Below are 22,387 nucleotides of genomic sequence, written 5' to 3' on the forward strand. Positions count from 1 at the left end.
TCTTACTATCAATTCTTGACTAGTTTCAATCAAAACTTAAAAATTATCTGACATGTAACATACCTCCTTCATATACTGAGTATATAGGGCTTCTGATGACTCTAGGTAAGCCTGTGCAGTTTCAATTTCTTCTCTTTCAGACCACAAGATACCCAGGTTATTCTGGAAAATAAAGAAAAAGAGAAGCAAACAATGATATAAGACCTCCAATTAAAGTAAATTTCATAGTTTTAAAGTCAATACTTACCAACCAAATAGTGGAGTTGGATTACCAATTAATTATTCACAATGATATTGACCTTATGTAGTGCAGCAGGTAGCTGCTAAAATCAACCCCCAATGATCTCTGCTTCTGGGTATTCATGCTCTTATGTAATCTCTTCCCCTTGAGTACAGGCTGGTTTTAGTGATGTGCTTCTAACAACTAGACTATCACAGAAGTGATGGAAAGTCATTTCCAAGATTAGTTAACAAAACCCTTGGTTTCCATTTTGGGTGCTATCTATTGCCTGCTTTTTTTTTTTTTTTTTTTTTTTTTTTGAGACAGAGTCTTACTCTGTTGCCCAGGATGGAGTGCAGTGGCGCAGTCTCGGCTCACTGCACGCTCCGCCTCCCAGGTTACTGCCATTCTCCTGCCTCAGCCTCCCCAGCAGCTGGGACTACAGGTGCCCGCCACCACACCCGGCTAATTTTTTGTATTTTTAGTAGAAGATGGGGTCTCACCGTGTTAGCCAGGATGGTCTCGATCTCCTGACCTTGTGATCCACCCGCCTTGGCCTCCCAAAGTGCTGGGATTACAGGCATGAGCCACTGTGCCCAGCCAATTGACTGCTCCTTCTTAAAGAAGCCAACTGCCATGTTGTGAGCCACCCTATGGAGAGGCCCATATGGAAAGGAAATGAGAGAGGTCAACAGTCTGAGGCCCTCCATCAAAAAGCCTGTGAGGAACTGAATCCTGCCGACAACCATGTGAGTAAGTTGGAAATGGATCCTCCTGGCATCCCAGCCTTCAAGTATTACTGCGAGCCCCAGCAGGTCAACAATATGATGTGGGCATTTGAGTAAGGGGCAATCAGCTAAGCCATGGTGAGATTTCTGAGATAATAGACAAAGATGGATCAGAAACATATAGTGCTTTGAAAATACTATGCTCTTCCAGAGACCTTTTTTTTTTTTTTTTTTTTTTTTGAGACGGAGTCTCGCTCTGTCGCCCAGGCTGGAGTGCAGTGGCCGGATCTCAGCTCACTGCAAGCTCCGCCTCCTGGGTTCACGCCATTCTCCTGCCTCAGCCTCCCGAGTAGCTGGGACTAGAGGCGCCCGCCACCACGCCCGGCTAATTTTTTGTATTTTTTAATAGAGACGGGGTTTCACCGTGTTAGCCAGGATGGTCTTGATCTCCTAGCCTCGTGATCCGCCCGTCTCGGCCTCCCAAAGTGCTGGGATTACAGGCTTGAGCCACCGCGCCCAGCCGACTTTTTTTAAAAAAAGAAATAGGCTGGGTGTGGTGGCTCACACCTGTAATTCTAGCACTTTGGGAGGCCGAGGTAGGCAGGTCACTTGAGGCGAGAAGTTCAAGACCAGCCTCGCCAAAATGGCGAAACCCCATCTCTACTAAAAACACAAAAATTAGCCGGGAGTGGTGGCATGCGCCTGTAATCTCAGCTGCTTGGGAGGCTGAGGCACGAGAACTGTTTCAACCTGGGAGGTAGAGGCTGCAGTGAGCCAAGATCGCACCATTGCACTCCTGCCTGGGCAATGGAGCAAGACTCTGTCTCAAAAACAAAACCAAAACCAAAAAATTATATATATGGGCCCAGCACAGTGGCTCACACCTGTAATCCTAGCACTTTGGGAGGCCAAGGTAGGCAGATCACTTCAGGTCAGGAGTTTGAGATCAGCCTGGCCAACATGGTGAAACCCCATCCCTACTGAAAAAAAAAAAAAAAAAAAAAAAAATTAGCCAAGTGTGGTGGCAGATGCCTGTAATCCCAACTACCTGGGAGGCTGAGGCAGAAGAATGGCTTGAACCCAGGAGGTGGAGGTTACAGTGAGCCAAGATCATGCCACTGCACTCTAGCCTGGGCTACAGAGTGAGACCCTATCTCAAAAAAAAAAAAAAGTATATATGTAGTGGAGTTAGTCTACCTCACTTCCCTTGGAATAGTCAGTCCTTCAGGCACAAGGATACTTCTGAGGCTGGCCTTCTACCATCTTTTGCCATTCCCCTAGGGAAGGAATAGGTTAAGGAAACAGAGTTTTTAATGCAGAAATTCTTAACCTCAAGTCTAAGGACCCCCAAAGCATCCATAAAGAGAATTCAGAGTCCACGAATTTGGATAGGGAAAAAAAAAAATACAAATTTCTTTTCACTAATCTCCTATTAAATATAGCATTTCTTTTCATTATGAACACAGGAAACAAAATGTAGCAGTATTATAGGACCTGGGACTTTGCGAACAATAGAAATGAAAAAAAAAAACCCTATTATGCTAGTTTGCAGATATCTCAAAATATCATTTATGCTCATCATTACTTTAAAATCATCAAAGATATTAGATACATTATATAATATGTTAATAAATAAGTATATATATTACTATATCACACATTTTGTTTTAAAAATCTTTTGGGCCGGGTGCAGTGGCTCTCGCCTATAATCCCAGCACTTTGGGAGGCCGAGGCAGGCAGATCACAAGGTTAGGAGTTCAAGACAAGCCTGACCAACATGGTGAAACCCCATCTCTACTAAAAGTACAAAAATTAGCTAGGTGTGGTGGTACACGTCTGTAGTCCCAGTTACTCAGGAGGCTGAGGCAGGAGAATCGCTTGAACCCAGGAGGTCGAGGTTGCAGTGAGCCGAGATTGCGCCACTGCAATCCAGCCTGGGCAACAGAGAGAGAGACTGTCTCCAAAAATAAATAAATAAATAAATAAATAAATAAATAAATAAATAAATAAAAATATTTTGGCTGGGCACAGTGGCTTATGCCTATAATCCCAACACTTTGGGAGGCTGAAACTTTAGCCCAGGAGTTCGAGACCAGCCTGGGCAACACAGTGAGACTTTGTCTCTATTTGAAGAAAAACGAAATAAAAGTGACTTGGTCATTCCACTGGAACATAGCACTTTGGTCTTCTGGCTTCACAAAATATATCTATTGTATAATTTTTTTTTACGTGACTTGATCAGTCCTCAGTATCCAGGACTATAGGTCATACTGATAATGTTGTGAGATTGGATAGTTCTCTCCTCTGTTACTTATGAGGTCCTTTCCAGGACCTCATTAAACTACATAAGTAATAGAGGCTTGACATAATAGATGACCTTATTAAACCTCATAAGTAACAGAGACTTGAAGGGTGATAAGGTTTGGCTCTGTGTCCCCATCCAAATCTCATGTTGAATTGTGATCTTCAGTGTTGGCGGAGAAGCCTGGTGGGAGGTGACTGGATCATGGGGGTGGATTTCCCCTTGCTGTTCTCATGAGATCTGGTTGTTTGAAAGTGTATATCACTTCCCTTTGCTCTCTCCCCTTCCTGCTCCAGCCATGTAGGATGTTTGAGCTTCCCCTTCACCTTTTGCCATGACTGTAAGTTTCCTGAGGCCTCCCCAGCTATACCTCCTGTACAGCCTGTGGAACTGTGAGCCAATTAAACCTCTTTTCTTTATAAAGTATCTAGTCTCATGTAGTTCTTTATAGCAATATGAGAATGGACTAATACAAAGGGCTCTGCCTTCCTAATAACTTACTGAATGTAATTTCCTGATCTTAGACTTACAAGTCACCTTTTCCTTTTTTTTTTTTTTTTTTCCTGAGACGGAGTCTCGCTCTGTCGCTCAGGCTGGAGTGCAGTGGCACCATCTGGTCTCACTGCAAGCTCCGCCTCCAAGGTTCATGACATTCTCCTGCCTCAGCCTCTTGAGTAGCTGGGACTACAGGCACCTGCCACCACACCCAGCTAATTTTTCTGTATTTTTTTTTTCAGTTGAGACGGGGTTTCACTGTATTAGCCAGGATGGTTTCGATCTCCTGACCTCGTGATCCTCCCGCCTCGGCCTCCCAAAGTGCTGGGGTTAAAGGCATGAGCCACTGCGCCCAGGCTTTCCTTACTCTTTAGTTCAACTTATTTCTCCTTTGATTATAGAAAGTGCTTGGGAAACTCCTTTGACCATGACACCACCATGCCCCACTGCAGCACACTGCACCTAACCTAGGTAGTCTGGAGACTCACCTAGTACCAGAAACTGGTTAGTCACACTCTATTTTTGGGACAGGGTTGTGTTTGGCCTGCCAGATCCAGGGTAGACTATGCCACAGAAAGCAACAATTCTTGGTATGTGACAAATCCAAAACCAAAGAGAGACCCTAGAGTATGTCCAAAAATGACTAAAATTCTTCTTCTGGATCATAACCTATTAAGGTCCTGAAGGTAAGGACCATGTAAGGAATCTAGAATGCCTTTATTTATTTATTTATTTATTTTTATTTTATTTTATTTTTTTTTCGAGATGGAGTCTCACTATCACCCAGGCTGGAGTGCCGTGGCGCGATCTTGGTTCACTGCAACCTCCGCCTCCCGGCTTCAAGCAATTCTCCTCTCTTAGCTTCTTGAGTAGCTGGGATTACAGGCGCCTGCCACCATGACTGGCTAATTTTTGTATTTTTAGTAGAGAGGAGGTTTCACCATGTTGGCCAGGCTGGTCTCTAACTGCTAATCTCAGGCAATCCACCCGCCTTGGCCTCCCAAAGTGCTGGGATCACAGGTGTGAGCCACTGCGCCCAGCCTATTTATTTTTTTGAGACAGTGTTTCATTCTTGTCGCCCAGGCTGGAGTGCAGTGGCACGATCTCGGCTCACTGCAACCTCCACCTCCTGAGGCAGGGTTCAAGTTATTCTCCTGCCTCAGCCTCCAGAGTAGCTGGGATTACAAGCGCCCAACATCACACCCGGCTAATTTTTGTATTTTTAGTAGAGATGGGGTTTTGCCATTTTGGCCAGGCTTGTCTCGAACTCCTGACCTCAGGTGATCCACCTGCCTCGGCCTCCCAAAGTGCTGGGATTCCAGGCGTGAGTCACCACACCCGGCCTGCCTTTATTTTTAAAATTAAATTAGGTTTGGTGTTTTGGATTTTTTTTTTTTAAGTTTGACTCCACAGAGATAATCACTATTGACATTTTATTTGAATTATTATTACCTGTTTTTTTTTGAGATAGAGTCTTGCTCTGTTGCCCAGTCTAGAGTGCAGTGACACAATCTCGGCCCACTGCAACCTCCGCCTCCCAGGTTCAAGGTTTCTTGTGCCTCAGCCTCAACAGTAGCTGTGATAACGCACCCACCACCACACCTGGCTAATTTTTGTATTTTCAGTAGAGACGGGGTTTCATCATGTTGGATCTCAAACTCCTGACCTTAAGTGATCCACCCGCCTCGGCCTCCCAAAGTGCTGGGATTACAGCCATGAGCCACTGTGCCCAGTCTTTATGTGAATTATTCTTTAAATGCAATATAAATTCTACTAAGGGTAGAAAAGCTACAATGGAAGGTCTGGCATCTTTCACATATCATATCCTTGCCATCATATCAAACTAGGTAAGGAGAAAAGTAAAATACAAAATAAAAACAGCTAAAAAAGTATTACTGGTAAATTGTGTCAAACATGTAATGAAGTTTAACACCAACACTACACAAACACTTCCAGAAAAGAGAAAAGGACAGAACACTTCCCATATTAAACCAAAGATATAACAAGAAAACTACAGACTGAAATCCTTCATGAACATAGATGCAAAGATTTTAAACAAAATTTTAGTGAATTCAGTTCAACAATATATAAAAAGGATAATACATTATGACCAAATGGAGTTTATCCCAGGAATGCAAGGTTTAACATTTACAAAAATCAATGTAATCCACCCTATTAACAGACTGAATATGAAAAGACATGATCAGCTCAGTAGATACAGAATGAAATAATGATGTGGAGTGGAAAAAAGGTATACCAAAACAAGAGTATATACAATATGATTTCAGTAACATAAAATTCTACATAGGCTGGGTACAGTGGTGCATACCTGTAATCCCAGCACTTTGGGAGGCCAAGGCAGGCAGATCACTTGACACCTGGGCAACATGGCAAAACCCTGCCTCTACAAAAAATACAAAAATTAGCTGGGCATGGTGGCATGACTGTGTAGTCCCAGCTACTTGGGAGGATGGCTTGAGCCCAGGAAGCAGAGGTTGCAGTGAGCCAAGATCCTGCCGCTACACTCCAGCCTGGGTGACAGAGTCAGACCCTGTTTCCAAAAATAAAATAAAATAAAATAAAATAAATTTTTTTTTTTTTTTTTTTTTGAGACGGAGTCTCGCTCTGTCGCCCAGGCTGGAGTGCAGTGGCGCGATCTCGGCTCACTGCAAGCTCCGCCTCCCGGGTTCACGCCATTCTCCTGCCTCAGCCTCCCGAGTAGCTGGGACTACAGGCGCCCACAACCGCGCCCGGCTAATTTTTTGTATTTTTAGTAGAGACGGGGTTTCACCGTGGTCTCGATCTCCTGACCTTGTGATCCGCCCGCCTCGGCCTCCCAAAGTGCTGGGATTACAGGCGTGAGCCACCGCGCCCGGCAATAAAATAAATTTCTACATAGTCCCAGCTACTCAGGAGGCTGAGGTGAAAGGTTCACATGGTCCCAGGAGTTTAAGGCCAGCCTACGCAACACAGTAAGACTCTGTCTCTAAAATAAAATAAAAATCTACAAAATCCAGGGGTGGAGCAAGCAGAAGGGAGGAAAAGAATATAGGACAGAGGGAGGGACTACAAAGGAGCACAAGAAAACTTTTGGTGGTAACAGGTATGTTCGTATCTTGATTGCAGTGATTGTTTCACAGGTATAAATACATATGTCAGGCTGGGTGCGGTGGCTCATGCCTGTAATCCCAGCACTTTGGGAGGCCGAGGCGGGCGGATCACGAGGTCAGGAGATCTAGACCATCCTGGCTAACATGGTGAAACCCGGTCTCTACTAAAAATACAAAAAATTAGCCCGCTCCTGTAGTGCCAGCTAATCCGGAGGCTGAGGCAGGAGAATGGCGCAAAACCAGGAGGCGGAGCTTGCAGTGAGCCGAGATCGCGCCACTGCACTCCAGCCTGGGCAACAAGTGAGACTCTGTCTCAAAAACAAACAAACAAACAAACAAAAAAGGCGGGGCGCGGTAGCTCACGCCTGTAATCCCAGCACTTTGGGAGGCCAAGGCCGGCGAAGGTCAGGAGATCGAGACCATCCTGGCTAACACGGTGAAACCCTGTCTCTACTAAAAATACAAAAAAAAAAAAAAAAAAAAAAAAAAAAAAATTAGTGGTGGCGGGCGCCTGTAGTCCCAGCTACTTAGGAGGCTGAGGCAGGAGAATGGCGTGAACCCAGGAGGCAGAGCTTGCAGTGAGCCGAGATGTGCCACTGCACTCCAGCCTGAGCGACAGAGCAAGACTCCGTTTCAAAAAAACAAAAACAAAAAACAAAAAACAAAACAAAACAAAACAAAAACAAAAAAACCACATGTATCAAAACTCATCCGACTGTACCGTTACAAATATGTGCAATTAAAAGCCAGGCACGGTGGCTCATGCCTGTAATCCCAGCACTCTGGGAGGCTGAGGCAGGCAGATCACGAGGTCAGGAGATCTAGACCATCCTGACTAACAAGATGAAACCCCGTCTCTACTAAAAATACAAAAAATTAGCCGGGCGTGGTGGCACGCACCTGTAGTCCCAGCTACTCGGGAGGCTAAGGCAGGAGAATGGTGTGAACCTGGGAGGCGGAGCTTGCAGTGAGCAAAGATCTTGCCACTGCACTCCAGCCTGGGTGACAGAGGGAGACTCCGACTCAAAAAAAAAAAAAAAAAAGTGCAGTTTATTATATGCCAATTGCAACTCAACGAAGCTGTGAACAATGACAACAAAAAGCATGCCTTACACATATATAACCTGGAGTGGGGAGAGTAATCTACTAATTTCCCAAGAAATTTTACTAAAATCAAGCTGGTAGTGCCAGTATATATTGGTAATAACAAGGATCAGAAGGAATACCAGATAAAAATTATTCCTAAGGCACCTGGAACCCAGAGAAGGCAGAATTCTCTTTTGATAATCTAATGTAATATCAATCTCTTTTGATAAATAATGTAAAGCCAAGTTCTATAGTTCCCCAAGGAGAAGACACCAGATTAAGACAAAGCAGTTAGAATATCATGAATTCTCATGAACTGATACTTGCAAAACTCTTTCATATACACACACGTATATATGTATTTGTATATATTCACACATATATAAACTTTTTATCATATGTGTATATATAATGTAAATATGTGTGTGTATGTGTATACATAGTCTTATACAAAAATAGGATCATTCTACAAATTCTTTTTTTTTTTTTTTCTGAGACAGGGTCTCACTCTGTCACACAGGCTGGAGTGCAGTGACACCATCATAGTTTACTGCAGCCTTGATCTCCCAGGCTTAAGTAGTCCTCCCACCTCAGCCTCCTGAGTAGCTGGAACTACACGCCACCACACCCTGCTAATTTGTTTTTGAAAAGCTGCTATTTATTTGACCAGAAAAACATTTTGGACTTAAGAAATGGCAATAACTGGTACATACATTAATTCAAAATATTTTCACAAAGCACCAAATAGAATAGTTCCCAATCTTTTCACTGAGAAACCTTTGAAAGAATGCCTAAAACTTAATCAGTTTATTTAGGTTTTTAATTAAGAAATCTAAAGCAGCCAATCAGACTTTCTAATTACCAAGAGATGACCAGGTTAACAACCTTGAGGTTGCAGGAGCTTTTAAAAGCTTTGTTTAGGCTGGGCTCAGTGGCTCATGCCCGTAATCCTGGCATTTTGGGAAGCCAAGATGTGAGGACCACTTGAGGCCAGGAGTTTGAGACCAGCCTGGTCAATACAGTGAGACCCCATCTCTATAAGATAAAATTAAATTAAATTAAAAAAAAAAGTTTTGTTTAACCTATGCATTTGTCGACCTCAGGCTACTAATCACAGGTCCATGTGCCAGATACCCTGCACACATAAAATTGAGTAATAAGTATCATGTATAAAAGATAAAGACTATATATGGTCCCTGTATATTTAAAGGGAGTAATACCTAACTCTCATGGGTGAACAATTAGTGAGGGGCAAAGAGACAGACAGAAATTACTAACCCACAAGGGAGAACCAAGCAAGGTCAGTAGAAAAGAGAAAAGTCCTGTGCTCTGAGAATGCAGCAGAAAGAGCACTGGGATATTGCAGGGACCAGGCAGCAATCCAGATCATACCAGGAACATGAGTGGATGTCAGCAAGTGTGGGAAGGAGTCTTCAAGGCTGAAGAAAACTAAACGAGCCAAGATACAGAGCCACAGGAGTACTGCCTGTTCAGAAGACAGTGAAGTATTTGTTCTGGGTAACACGATGTGAACTAAGAAGAGACATAAAACTCAGGAAAACCTCACCCAGCAAGAGCCCAGAAACAACGCTGGTCTGTATTTCTTAACAGCAATTCAACAGAGAATCTGAGGTGGCCTGCAAAACTAACAAGAGAGCAAATTATCTTCAAAGGGCAGGGGCACCACATACTCTTTGTGGAGGGTCAGTAGCCAAGGATCACCCTGCAGTCCCTCCCCAACCCCACTGTGATACCCCAGGCCCTTGGAATCAAATCCACTAGCAAATTCTTCCTTAATGGAAAATCCCTCCCCTCCCCAAATGTAAAACAAAAAAGATAAAACCAAAGAAAGCAAAACAAAAAGAGACCATCAGAGCAAGCTTTAGTCCTCATAACTCACCTATACCCCTACTGAGAACAGGGTCTACCCCATTACTTAAACTGATTTGTAACACTGCTCCTACTACATCCTCCTCTTCAAAAAAAGTAAATAAACACCACACAAAATATAAGCTTACCCCAAATAAAAGTCAGCTTCAACCTAAGGATCCTACTGTAATATTACTACACTAACCCAGGATATTTTAATCCTCTTTCAACTCATTTACAAAAAAAATTCCTCTTCTGAGACCTCTGGAAGCATTACAAATACCATTGCATTAGATTGTTCTTCTTGAGGTAGTCTGAAGTCTTGAAACAGAAAAAACTTACCTATTTTTCTACACCACCACTGAGGGGTATTATAAAAGGCCTACAACCAAAATCCCCATCCCTTTGATCTCAAGCTATTAGAATTTTTTCCCTCATATCAAACAAATGGGAAACACACATAAAAAGATGAAAAGTCATGCAAAAAATTTAAAAAGGCCAGGCACGGTGGCTCATACCGGTAATCCCAACACTTTGGGAGTCTGGGGTGGATAGATTGCCTGAGCTCAGGAGTTCGAGACCAGCCCGAGCAACATGGTGAAACACCGTCTCTCTAAAAATACAAAAATTAGCTGGGCATGGTGGCATGCACCTGTGGTCCCAGCTATTTGGGAGGCTGAGGTGGAAGGATCGCTTAAGCCAGGAAGGTGGAAGTTGCAGTGAGCTGTGAAGGTGCCACTGCTATGTAGCCTGGGCAACAAAGAAAGATTCTGTCTCAAAAATAAAAATAAAAAACAAGCAAAAAAAAATTAGCTTTTTGTGCTGCACATGATGACCTCCAGCACTTGCTGCCAACGCCTTAGCTTTGTCAAGTGCTTCTGGACCAGTGCATGTCTCCAATGTTACTCATTTCTTAGTTTGGAGACATCCTCATTGATAACTTGCTCTGGTTTCTGGACAGATAATTGCAATCTTTTTTGTAGGAAAAAAACATTCTGTCTTGCAATATCCAGAAACTTGTGTATACACCGATCAACACCAGTTCCAATTTCTTCCTGATTGGTGCCATTGACATAGTCCTGACTTACCGGAGAGGCTAAGCAAGTCTGGAAAGATGACTTCACATCGTCCACCAAAGTATTGTTAGAAGGTCTCAGAGCTCCTGGAGCTGCTGGTAAGTAAGGGAAGCCTGGTCCCAGAGCCCTGGTGGTGGTTGGGGCTCTGATGGCTGCCCAAAGAACATACTGCCTAGTGAAGCAGCCATGCCTGGAATAATTTTTTTTTCTTATTTTTAGTAGCGACTAAAAATAGGTGTCACTATGTGCCCAGGCTTGTCTTGAACTCCTAAGCTCGAGTGATCATCTCATCCCAGCCTCCCAAAGTGCTAGGATTCCAAGTGTGAGCCACCATACCTGGCCTTTTCTACATAATTCTAAACATGGCTTACAGTCTTCTCCCTCCCTCTTCATATTGCCAATTTTTTAAAATATAATTATTATTTTTAATAATTATGTACTGTTCTTCTGTTTGGATGTAATGGAATTTAATCATATTCCTACTGACATTTATATTGTTTTCCTTTTCTTTGTTTTTTGAGACAGGGTCTCACTCTGTTGCACAGGCTGGAGTGCAGTGGCATGATCTTGGCTCACTGCAGCCTTGACCTCCTGGGCTCAAGCAACCCTCCTGCCTCAGCCCTGCAGTTTTTCTTCTTTAATAATCAACACTGGCCGGGTGTGGCGACTCGTGCCTGTAATCCCAGCACTTTGGGAGGCCAAGGAGGGTGGATCACGAGGTCAGGAGATCAAGACCATCCTGCCTAACACAGTGAAACCCCATCTCTACAAAAAAATACAAAAAATTAGCCGAGCATGGTGGCACGCACCTGTAGTCTCAGCTACTCAGGAGCCGAGGCAGGAGAATCACTTGAACCCGAGAGGCAGAGACTGCAGTGAGCCGAGATTGCACCACTGCACTCCAGCCTGGGAGACAGCGAGACTCTGTCTCCAAAAAAAAATCAACACTGCTTTGATGAACATCCATATTCACCTGTCCCAATATTAACTTTTTAAAGTATTTTTCTTTTTTTCACCCTTTCTTTTCACAGGTGTTGACCAATATTACTTTAGAATATTGATGTGGATTTTGTTGTTGTTGCTGAGAAAAGGTCTTGCTCTGTCACCCAGGCTGGAGTTGCAGTGGCATGATCACGGCTCCTCCAGGGGCTCAAGTGATCCTCCCAGCTCAGCCTAGCCTCCCCAGTAGCTAGGGCTACAGGTGTGTACCACCACGCCTGGCTAGTTTTGTGCGGTTTTCTTTTGCTTTTTTTTTTTTTTAGAGACAGAGTCTCACTTTGTTGCCCAGGCTGGTCTTGAACTCCTGACCTCATGCCATCCTCCCACTTCGGCCTCCCAAAATGCTGGGATTACAGATGGGAACCACTGTGCCCTGCCCAGATTTATTTAATAAATCAAGTACCATATAAATGGTATATACAAAAAGTATTATAAGAATTCAAAGGTAGGAAGGAGAGATCAGTTTGGCTCAAAATGGTCCCAAGAAAGTTATTAATACTAAAGGAAGTGATTCTTGAGATAGGTTTTCAAGAATGGGAAAGAATTCCCTAAGATGCAAACAAATGAATTTGGTAAGAAAGGAAGCTGAAGATTTTGGACACATTATTTTGAATTAAGAATGTATTACGAGCCAGGCACAGCGGCTCAGGCCTGTAATCCCAGCACTTTGGGAAGCCGAGCCAGAAGGATCACTTGGGTCCAGGAGTTCAAGACCAGCCTGGGCAATATAGTGAGACCCCCATCTCTACAGAAAATTTTAAAAATTACCAAGAATGGTGGCGTGTGCCTGTGGTCCCAGCTACTATGAAGGCTGAGGCAGGAGGACTGCTTGAGCCCAAGAGGTGGAAGCTGCAGTGCGCTATGATGGTGCCACTTAACTCCAACCTGGGCGACACAGTAAGAACCCTATCTCCAAGAAAAAGACAAAAACAAAACCAAAAAAGAATGTACTCCGGTCATTATCATTTCCTTGGGACGTTAAGATTTAAATTACTTTGGATTTTCTTAACAGAATGAACAGGAGTTGGACTGGTGGAGAGGAAAGCGCATGACGATGTAGGAGGGTCTCGGACACCAATGCATCGCCACGACTAAGTGAAGCAGCAGCAAGCGATGTTGGAGTGGGCGACGAGGGTGGACAGGGAGTCTGGGGACGACTGTGGGAGATCTAGTTACAAGGCAATACGTCCTTAAGACTGGCTTTTTTTAAGACCACAGACGCTCTCTGGGACTCAGTCCAGAGCTTCAAAAACGTGGGGACGAATTGCGCCTTAGAACTTCTGCCCTTGGCCTTGGCAGGGGCTCCTCCCCATCCCTCGCCATTCGTCGACAGGGGCCGGCCTGCCGGGCTCGCTCTCACCTGCGCCTGGATGTAGAGGGAGATGCAGTCGTGCGAGAGTCGGTACCGGCGCAGCAGCCGCAGGCATTTCACCAGGTGCTCCTCCCCCGCCGACAGCTCCTCCGTGTCGATGTGGTTCACCCCGAGGTGGAACTCAATGACCGCCAGCCTCACCGCCCGCTGGGCCACGGGCCCCTCGGGCTCCACCATCCTCAGCCGGCAGCCCCAGGGCGTGGTCACCAGCACCCGGGCCGTCCTCGGCCTCAGGCCGCTCATCCTCGTCCTCAGGCGCGGGGCCGAGCAGCGCCTTGACCTCTTCCAGCAGGGCCCGGGCGCTGTATTTGGACTTGTACGGTTCCTTCTCCGGATTTTTTTGCAGTTCCACCCGCGACAGGGTCAGCGCCGCCTGGAATTTCTCGCAGACCTCTGCCCACGGAACGTTCGCCATAGCGGCCTCTACTGCCTGGCTTTCCTCAATGTTTGCAGTCGGGACTCCCGCCTTCCTTCTGCTTTGCGACACTTTACTTACGGCTCTCGGCACGTTGCGGCCGCTATGGAACGAGAACCAATAAAACCCGTCCGGAGAACCGCAATACGCTCGGCAGTGACCAATGGGAAGACGTAGCAATCACCACAACAACCATTCTCATGGAAACGAAGTTGTAAATGAGGGTGTTCCCGCCTCCTTCCCCGCCCCCTGCAGCGGAGAGTTTATCTCTAGATTGACCCTGTGAGGATGGATTTATATAAATGTTTAATATAAGCTTACTTTAACGAAGCATGCCGAAATGTTTTTTACAAACATAGCTAGCTAACTCTACTCGCGTTGATATGAACTGAAAGGCAAAAACCTTTAGACATTAAGTGTATATACCCCAGCCTGTCACTGGATAAAACTTTCTTTTTTAAAAAAGGACAGGCGTGGCGGCTCACATCTGTAATCCCAACATTTTGCAATGCCAGTAACATTTTGGGATGCCTACTGGAGTGGGCAACATAGCAAGACCCATCTCTACAATAATTTTTTTAAAAAATTAGCCGGGTGTGGTGGCGCGCGGCTGTAGTTCCAGCTACCACGGAGCGTGAGGTGGAAGGATCGCTTGAGTCCAAGAGGTGGAAGTTACAGTGAGCGAGACTGCCTCAAAAAAAAAGAAAACACGAGTATTAGAACAAATACCTGGCCGGGCGCGGTGGCTCAAGCCTGTAATCCCAGCACTTTGGGAGGCCGAGACGGGCGGATCACGAGGTCAGGAGATCGAGACCATCCTGGCTAACACGGTGAAACCCCGTCTCTACTAAAAAATACAAAAAACTAGCCGGGCGAGGTGGCGGGCGCCTGTAGTCCCAGCTACTTGGGAGGCTGAGGCAGGAGAATGGCGGGAACCCGGGAGGCGGAGCTTGCAGTGAGCTGAGATCCGGCCACAGCACTCCAGCCTGGGCAACAGAGCGAGACTCCGTCTCAAAAAAAAAAAAAAAAAAAAAATAGAACAAATACCTAATGCATGCGGGCGTAAAACCTAGATGACAGGTTGATAGGTGCAGCAAACCACCATGGCACATGTATACCTATGTAACAAACCTGCACGTTCTGCACATATATCCCAGAATTTAAAGTAAACTAAAAGAAAAAAAAAGATTGAAATGTAGCCGAGAGCTGATTATTATCAACATATAATATCTTGATCGAGAGCCATAAATACACAAAACACTCAGTGATAGTCAAATACTTTCACTTCAACCCTGAAATACAGGTTGTAGGAATCTGTACAACTGCCCAAGGTAACAAGAGCTAAGTCCCACAGCTGTGAAAGCCACCTCATGCCTTTTACCTTCCTAAGTTATCAAGTCAAATGGGGAGGGGTGAGATAAGATTTTAACTATTACGCACCAGTTGTGTAAAGTGCTTTGAGACGTACAAAGGAGCATTGATTTTGGAAGTTCATATACATATGATTTGAACCTCAGATTGACCTGCTTTCTTAATTGACAAGTTAAACTTTTTTAAGCTTCAGGTTTCCCATAGTAAAATCTGAATGATACTACTACTTACCTCTACAGAATTATTCTGAAGAATAAATAAAATTAAACATCTATCCTTTAAGTGTTAATGCTCCTAAAAATTCCTTCCTAAACCTTATCCCTGGGAGATCTCATCCATTTCCAAGTCTATCATTACATGTGCTCCTCACTCCCACTTCGTCTCCAGGCCAGATGGCTCTCCAGAGTTCCAGACTGGAATATCCAACATCGAGCTAGAACAATCACACCTGAATGTTTCAATAGCTGCTCTGTATCAGTATATTCAAGTCTAAATGTATGATCTTCCTCTTCACATGCCCCTTCCTTCCCATACCAAATTTGCCACATTTGCAATTCTACATGTCAGTGAATGGCACCACCATCCACCAGGCTGATTTCCTGTACTTTTTTTTTTTTTTTTTTTTTTTTGTAGAGATGGGGTCTTGCTTTGTTGCCCAGGCTGGAGTGCATTGGCATGGTCTCGGCTCACTGCAACCTCAACCTCCTGAGTAGTTGGGATTACAGGTGTGCATCACCACACCTGGTTAATTTTTGTATTTTCAGTAGAGATGGTGGGACCATGTTGGCCATACTGGTCTCGAACTCCTGACCTGAAATAATCTGCCTGCCTTGGCCTCCCAAAGTGCTGTGATTACAGGTGTGAGCCACTGCACCAGGCCTTTTCTGTCATTAAACCTAAAACCAAGTAGTACTGCTTAGTCCACCTACTAAAGAGCTCTGTGTACATCTTTTTACCTCCATTAGTTTAGGCCATCATCTGATTACTTCTAACAGGCAGTCCTGTTGCCGGTTTGGCCTCCTTCCTATCAGTGCATTTCCCAGTACATTTAAAATGAGTTGGGCTGGGCGCGGTGGCTCCCACCTGTAATCCTAGCACTTTGGGAGGCCGAGGTCATGGGATTGAGCCCAGGCTTTCAAGACCAGCCCGGGCAACAGAGACCCTGCCTCAAAAAGAAAAAAAAAAATTTGTTCACTTGTTCATTATTGAGTGTCTGTTATTTGCCAGGCACTGTTGTAGGTGCTGGAAATTCAGCAGTAAAAAATGGACAAAAATTCACCAGCCTGGACAATATGGTGAGATCTCCAGCTCTACAAAAAACATTTTTAAAGAAATATTGGCCAGGTGTGACGGCACATGCCTATAGTCTTAGCTCTGTGGGAGACTGAAGTAAGAGGATTATTGGAGCCCAGGAGTTCAAGGCTGCAATGAGCTATGATCATGCCACTGCACTCCATCCTGGGTAACAGATAGAGACCCTATCTCAAAAAAAGACAAAAATCCATGCCCTGGTATAGGGAAAACACTAAACATATTAAATACATAAACCATAATGCAATGACTAGAGATCCATCTCATGACAGGTAATTAGAAGAGGCCAGCATGGTGGCTCACACTATAATCCCAGCACTTTGGGAGGCCAAGGAAGGACGATTGCATGAGGCCAAGGGTTCACGACCAGCCTGGTCAACGGAATGAGACTCCACCTCTATAAAAAATTTAAATATTATCCAGGTTTGGTGGTACCCACCTGTAGTCTCAGCTACTTGGGAGGCTGAGAGGGAGGATAACTTGAGCCCAGGAGTTCAAAGCTGCAGTTCTACCTTTAGTAAATGTATCCTAAGGTGACAGACAAGTATGCAAACACGTATATGAAGATATTAACTTTAGGGTTGTTTATAATGGTGAAAAATAACCAGCATGGCCATCAAGTACTGGTTAAATGTGTAGTGGCATATCTATACAAGATAACATGTAGTCATCAAAAATGTCCATGTAGGCCTGTACAAAATTGTGCACAACATGTTGAGGGCGGAAAAGCAATTCACAAAATCAAATGATTCCAATTTTATAAAAGAATATGTGGAAGACTGCTCACTAAAATATTAGATAAGGGTGACTGGTTTTTTTTTTCTCTTTAGATTTTTATATCTAGCTTTTATTATTTTTATAATAAATATTTCAAGCTATTTTCATTTTAGAAAACAAAAGCCACCAAAATCAAGTATTACTATCTTTATTATGGTATAGAGTAGTATTTTATACATTAGCTCATTTTATAGTAAAAACATTTATGTACAACTGTAGAGAAACTGCTGCACAGATAGCTCCAACTTAAATTAGAAAATATTTTCTCTGTAGAAAATAGTAAAAATTGTAACATTTACCAAGCTAACCCAACAAGTTCATTTAAACCAAAAAGTAGCTAAATACATTATACATTTATAAATACAGGTTGAATTCTGGGATCCAGGAGAAACTTTAGTTTCATTTATTGAAATAGCCATGTTTTAAGTTATGTGAAGTGAAATTTCTATTAATCTTCCCTCTTACTCTTAATTTATGCTGGATTATTTTTCTTTATGCTAAATCCATAATCCACAACAAGGTTTTGGCTGTTCTTTTCTAAAGGACAGGTACCATATCCTTTTAATCTGCTTGATAAGGTACCCATGCCTATCCAAATAATGAAAAGGTTCAGTTGTTATTAAAGCATGCCTAGTATTTGGGCAAAATCAGAATTTAATAAATTACACTGTCACCTAATACCCATGGCTTGATGGGAAGTCATGAGGAACAAGGGTAAAGTGATAAAACTGGCAAGTGGATCAACGAATAAAAGCCAAGAGAATTCTGAGACCAGAGGGCAAGAAATATCTAGTCAGGATTCAAGGACAGAACTGAAGTTCAAATAGAAAAAGGATGCTGCCTCAAGGATCAGGAGCTGAGCTGGCTCTCAGAGCCCCTAGTACATGGTGATCAAATAAGCGGCAGTTAGAGATAAAGACTGGATTAAGCAAGAGAAATCAGGACCTAGAAAGATTCTAGGTGTTCACAATAATTAAATGAAAACAAGACAGACCATGCGGCTTTAAATTTCCTAGCATAGTAGTTCCAGGATTCTCAGTACAGAAATAATCTCTGGAAATTAAGGCAAGAAGATAATGCCACTCTTAAGCTCCTGTGCTATGTAGAATGTTTCCCAGAGAAATAGTATCTGAGAAATCAGATACAGTGTTATCTGGCCAGGGGTTACATCAACTTCTTCAGTTCCCTTAAAACAACTTAATCACATACAGTTTGTCTTAAAAGGAAGCCTCCAATCAGCTAAAACAAACTTTCAACAGAGATTCAGTTTAACAAACAGACCCTATACTGTGGCTTTAGAAACTAGGCCACTGACTACCTAAAAACCCCAGCTTGCCCACTTGAAGTTAACCTCTAGAAACATTAGTGATCTGTGAAGTTTTCACCATTAAAACAATGCTTTATCATGCAAATCATACTTGTTCTCTTTGCTCTCCAGTTATGAATTTGTAACATTTTTGCATTTGACTATTTCCAGTGGTTTGGTTTTTTTTTTTTTACGTACTCTTTGGCAATGTTAATCTGCAACCCCCTACTCCCTTAAATCTTGTTGGTAAATAATGTTAATCTTCCAATAGGAAGAAGTGGAGTACATTATCATTTTAAGCACCATTTATCCAGCCTACTTACAAATAAAGTTATGGAGCCACCTTATACATTTGAAATTCCTTAAAGACCCTGGCTTTCTATTAAAATGTACTTTTATATATACTATCTGTGAAGAATTCACTAAAGCATGAATCACCTTATAATGAGAAGCTAAAAATGTATCAAAATGAACATAAGTATAGGTAATCTATATCAAATGTACTACATCTTCCAAGTCTAGCGCATACACTGGTATAAACTGTATTACAATCCAGATTAGTTTGAAATCTTGTTTCAAAACATTGCTCAGTATTAAGTCTCAGTAGACAAACAATAGGACCACATGAGAAACTGTTCGGCAGGTGGCTGAGGAAATCTTCCAAAGGCTTAAAGTGGTCCTCCAGAGACTGTTACACTCCCTTAGGTATTTACTTCAGGGAAGGACACTATTAAGGGACACTTTTGAGTATAAAGACAGGTGAACTCACAAAGTATAGGCAGATACACGTTTGATTTTATCTTCTAATCTACAGATAATCCTTTAGAATAAAAATGTAATGAATTCATACACCTTTCAAAAGGAAGAACTGAAGAAGTAGCAATAAAGTTATAAATTATAATGATCAAATGAAATAATTTAAATGAAGCTTGTCTGCGTCTAAAAGACACAGGGACTCGGCAAGTGGTCAAAAGGAGGCACAATGTGCTTTTAACTTTGTAAGAAAAATAATGTTCAGTTCTATATTGCCAAACATTCTCTTTTTGCTATATAAATCTTCTAATTATTGACCAAATGCTTTACTGAAACTCCGCTTCTGGCCTTTGTTTTGGGATCTGTTACTTTTGTTGCCACCTCCTGATCGCTGTCCTCTTGGGCCTCTACTGCCTTCCCGCTGTCCTCTGAATCTTCTGTTTCCATCCCGCTGTCCTCTGAAGCCTCGACTGCTTTCCCGTTGACCCCTGAAGCCTCCATATCCTTCCCGTGGTCCTTCCAGCTCTGGTTGCTCTGTGGCCACAGAGAGCTGCCAGCGTCGTGAATCATGCCATTTCTCCTGTGAGAGAACGTTTTGTTTTCATGTGCTTTAATTACTATTCAATTTTTAAAAAGCATGAGAAAAACAAAATTTTTCCATTTTTTCAAAGAAAAGGTGATAACATAAGTGCTTAACAAGTCACTGGTCAAAAATAACACTGGCCAACCATCATGGTCCAAAAGCCAGTGTCACTAAAGTGTGGGAAAATGTAGTTTTATTATGAGAAATAGCCCTCATCACTACTTCATTTATTAAGTTATTAAACCATTTATTCAACTCAATTGCTACAGGGTATCTACAGCCAAAGGTAATAAAACAAATATATTAAGCACACATTTCTCACAGTACTAAATAAAGATGTAACAATTTTAAATGTCTATGAACACCTGTAGGCTGGATGTGGTGGCTCATGCCTGTAATCCCAGCACTTTGGGAGGTGAGTGGATCACCTGAGGTCAGGAGTTCAAGACCAGCCTGGCCAACATGGCGAAACTCCCATCTCTAGTAAAAGACAAAAAATTAGTCAGGGGTGATGGTGGACCTATGATCCCAGCTACTTGGGAAACTGAGGCAAGAGAATTGCTTGAACCCAGGAGGTGGAGGTTGCAGTGAACCAAGATTGCACCACTGCACTCCAGCCTGGGCGACAGAGCAAGACTCTGAAAACATACACACACATGTGCACACACACACACACACACACAAAACCTGTATAACATATGTAAGTGTTAAAGGGCGGGGAGAGCTGGGTATCGTTCACAACTTTGTATAAAGGAATTACAGAAACCAGGTGGGTTCAACTACAAAAGCTGTTCAGAATTAAAAAGCTAGGGGGGAATATTCCAAAATTTAATTATCAATTATCTCTTACGAAAGGAACCAGAACTATTGTTTCCCAATCTATTATTCTCTATTTTCATAATTAACATTCTACAATTTAGGTACATTAACTTTAAAATCTAAGAGAAAAGAATACCTGTATTTCAGTTACTGATGCGGTAGGTACATCAAAGCAAACACCCTAGAAATCAAAGTAAATGGAAGTTAATCCAACCAACACACAATAAAAATACTCCCTTTAAAAGACCACGTATTCTGTGAAAAAAAGAAAACAAAAAACATAAAGCAAAAAAAACCACCAGGTATAATTTTAGATGAACTTTAGACCAAAGCTAATACATTACAGCTGGCAAAAGTACACTGCAGAAAGACAAGGAATACTGAAAAAAAAAAACTCCAAACGAATTAGGACTTTCTAACTATAGACAGAGTCTTAGCTATTACACCGTGCTAACCCTCTAGTGGCTATTAGCTACATTTTATTGCTGAGCAAACAGGCTTGGAAAGGTTAACTGACTAGTCTAAGGCCCCACAGCTATTAAATGGAGCAAGTATTTAAAATCTCGTCTGTATGGCTCTAAAACCTATAGTTAAACTATATACTGCCTTCCATCAGAAAAGCAATGCCAGCTATTCAGAATGACCTAACTAAAAGCGAAGAACAAGTGATCTTCTATTGTTAATTGTCTAGTTTTTCTTAATTCAGCCTTCTGTAAGAGTATGAAAAAAATAATACAGGACACCATCTTTTTTTTTTTCCTCTTAAGATAGGGTCTTGCTCTACTGCCTAGGCTGGAGTACTGTGGTGCAATTAACAACTTACTGTAACTTTGGCATGCCACTACACCTGGCTTTTTTTTTTTTTTTTTTTTTTTTTTTTTTGGTAGAGACAGAGTGTCACTATGTTGCCCAGGCCAGTCTCAAGAATTATCTTCCCAACTCAGCTTCTCAAAATACTGAGATTACAGGTGTGAGCCATGGCACCTAGCCAGGACACCATTTTTAATATTAAGTGCCATCCTCTCCAATCAAGGAAATCATCTAAAAATATAGTCAAATTATGTGTTAACTAATACAGGCACTCCTCTCCCTGCTGTCTTCAACTGCAGTATTTTATAAGGAACACCCCTTTCACCCCAAAATTTACCCAATCACAACATAGGTATCATCACCTACTGGTGGATTTTGCCATTCATGGTAATCTTCACTTACATATTTACGAAGTAGAGTATAATCCCAGGCATTCACTGGGGATAGAGGTAACTAGAAAACAGTTTTTGCCTTTGAGTGTTCTTGAGGCTCTCCGTAAGCAAACACAGCAAGGTAAAAGTTTACCTGCATAAACATGTGTCCTAAAGACTTTGAAGTACAGATAAAGATGCCCCTAACATTGCCTGGTAAGATTTAAGGCTAAGCAAAGTCATAAAAGCTACTTTGGAGGAAACGATTTATATATATACAACATTTTTTTTTTTGAGACAGAATTTCACTCTTGTTGCCCAGGCTGGAGTGCAATGGCGCAATCTGGGCTCACTGCAACTTCTGCCTCCTGGGTTTTCAAGTGATTCTCCTGCCTCAGCCTTGCAAGCAGCTGGGATTACAGGCATACGCCATCATCCTTGGCTAATTTTGTATTTTTAGTAGAGACAGCATTTCTCTATGTTGGTCAGGTTGGTCTCAAACTCCGGACCTCAGGTGATCCGCCCACCTTGGCCTCCCAAAGTGCTGAGATTACAAGTGTGAGCCACCGCACCCGGCCAAAAGATTACTATAAATAGTAGGTTCAGCAGGCACT

At 42.8% G+C, this 22,387-nt stretch overlaps 2 protein-coding genes across 3 annotated transcripts in view; both read right to left on the reverse strand.

Annotated features, from left to right (window-relative positions):
- The window catches only part of KIFBP (kinesin family binding protein), a 31,989-nt gene extending 18,220 nt beyond the window's left edge, over positions 1-13,769 (reverse strand). The window contains 3 exon segments of the mRNA XM_050805233.1: positions 64-162; positions 13,246-13,434; positions 13,436-13,769. Of these exon segments, the coding sequence (XP_050661190.1) occupies positions 64-162; positions 13,246-13,434; positions 13,436-13,672 (525 nt within the window). The 5' untranslated portion in view covers positions 13,673-13,769.
- Positions 13,770-17,263: 3,494 nt separating this feature from the next.
- The window catches only part of DDX21 (DExD-box helicase 21), a 156,966-nt gene continuing 151,842 nt past the window's right edge, over positions 17,264-22,387 (reverse strand). For both annotated transcript variants that reach the window (XM_050805218.1, XM_050805217.1), the window contains 2 exons: positions 20,729-20,773; positions 17,264-19,770 (listed from right to left, as the gene is read on the reverse strand). In XM_050805218.1, coding sequence (XP_050661175.1) covers positions 19,501-19,770; positions 20,729-20,773 — 315 coding nt within the window. In that variant the 3' untranslated portion in view covers positions 17,264-19,500. The remainder of the gene's footprint in view (positions 19,771-20,728; positions 20,774-22,387) is intronic.

The sequence above is a fragment of the Macaca thibetana genome, chromosome 9 (genome assembly GCF_024542745.1).
Source record: "Macaca thibetana thibetana isolate TM-01 chromosome 9, ASM2454274v1, whole genome shotgun sequence".
NCBI classification, from domain to species: domain Eukaryota; kingdom Metazoa; phylum Chordata; class Mammalia; order Primates; family Cercopithecidae; genus Macaca; species Macaca thibetana.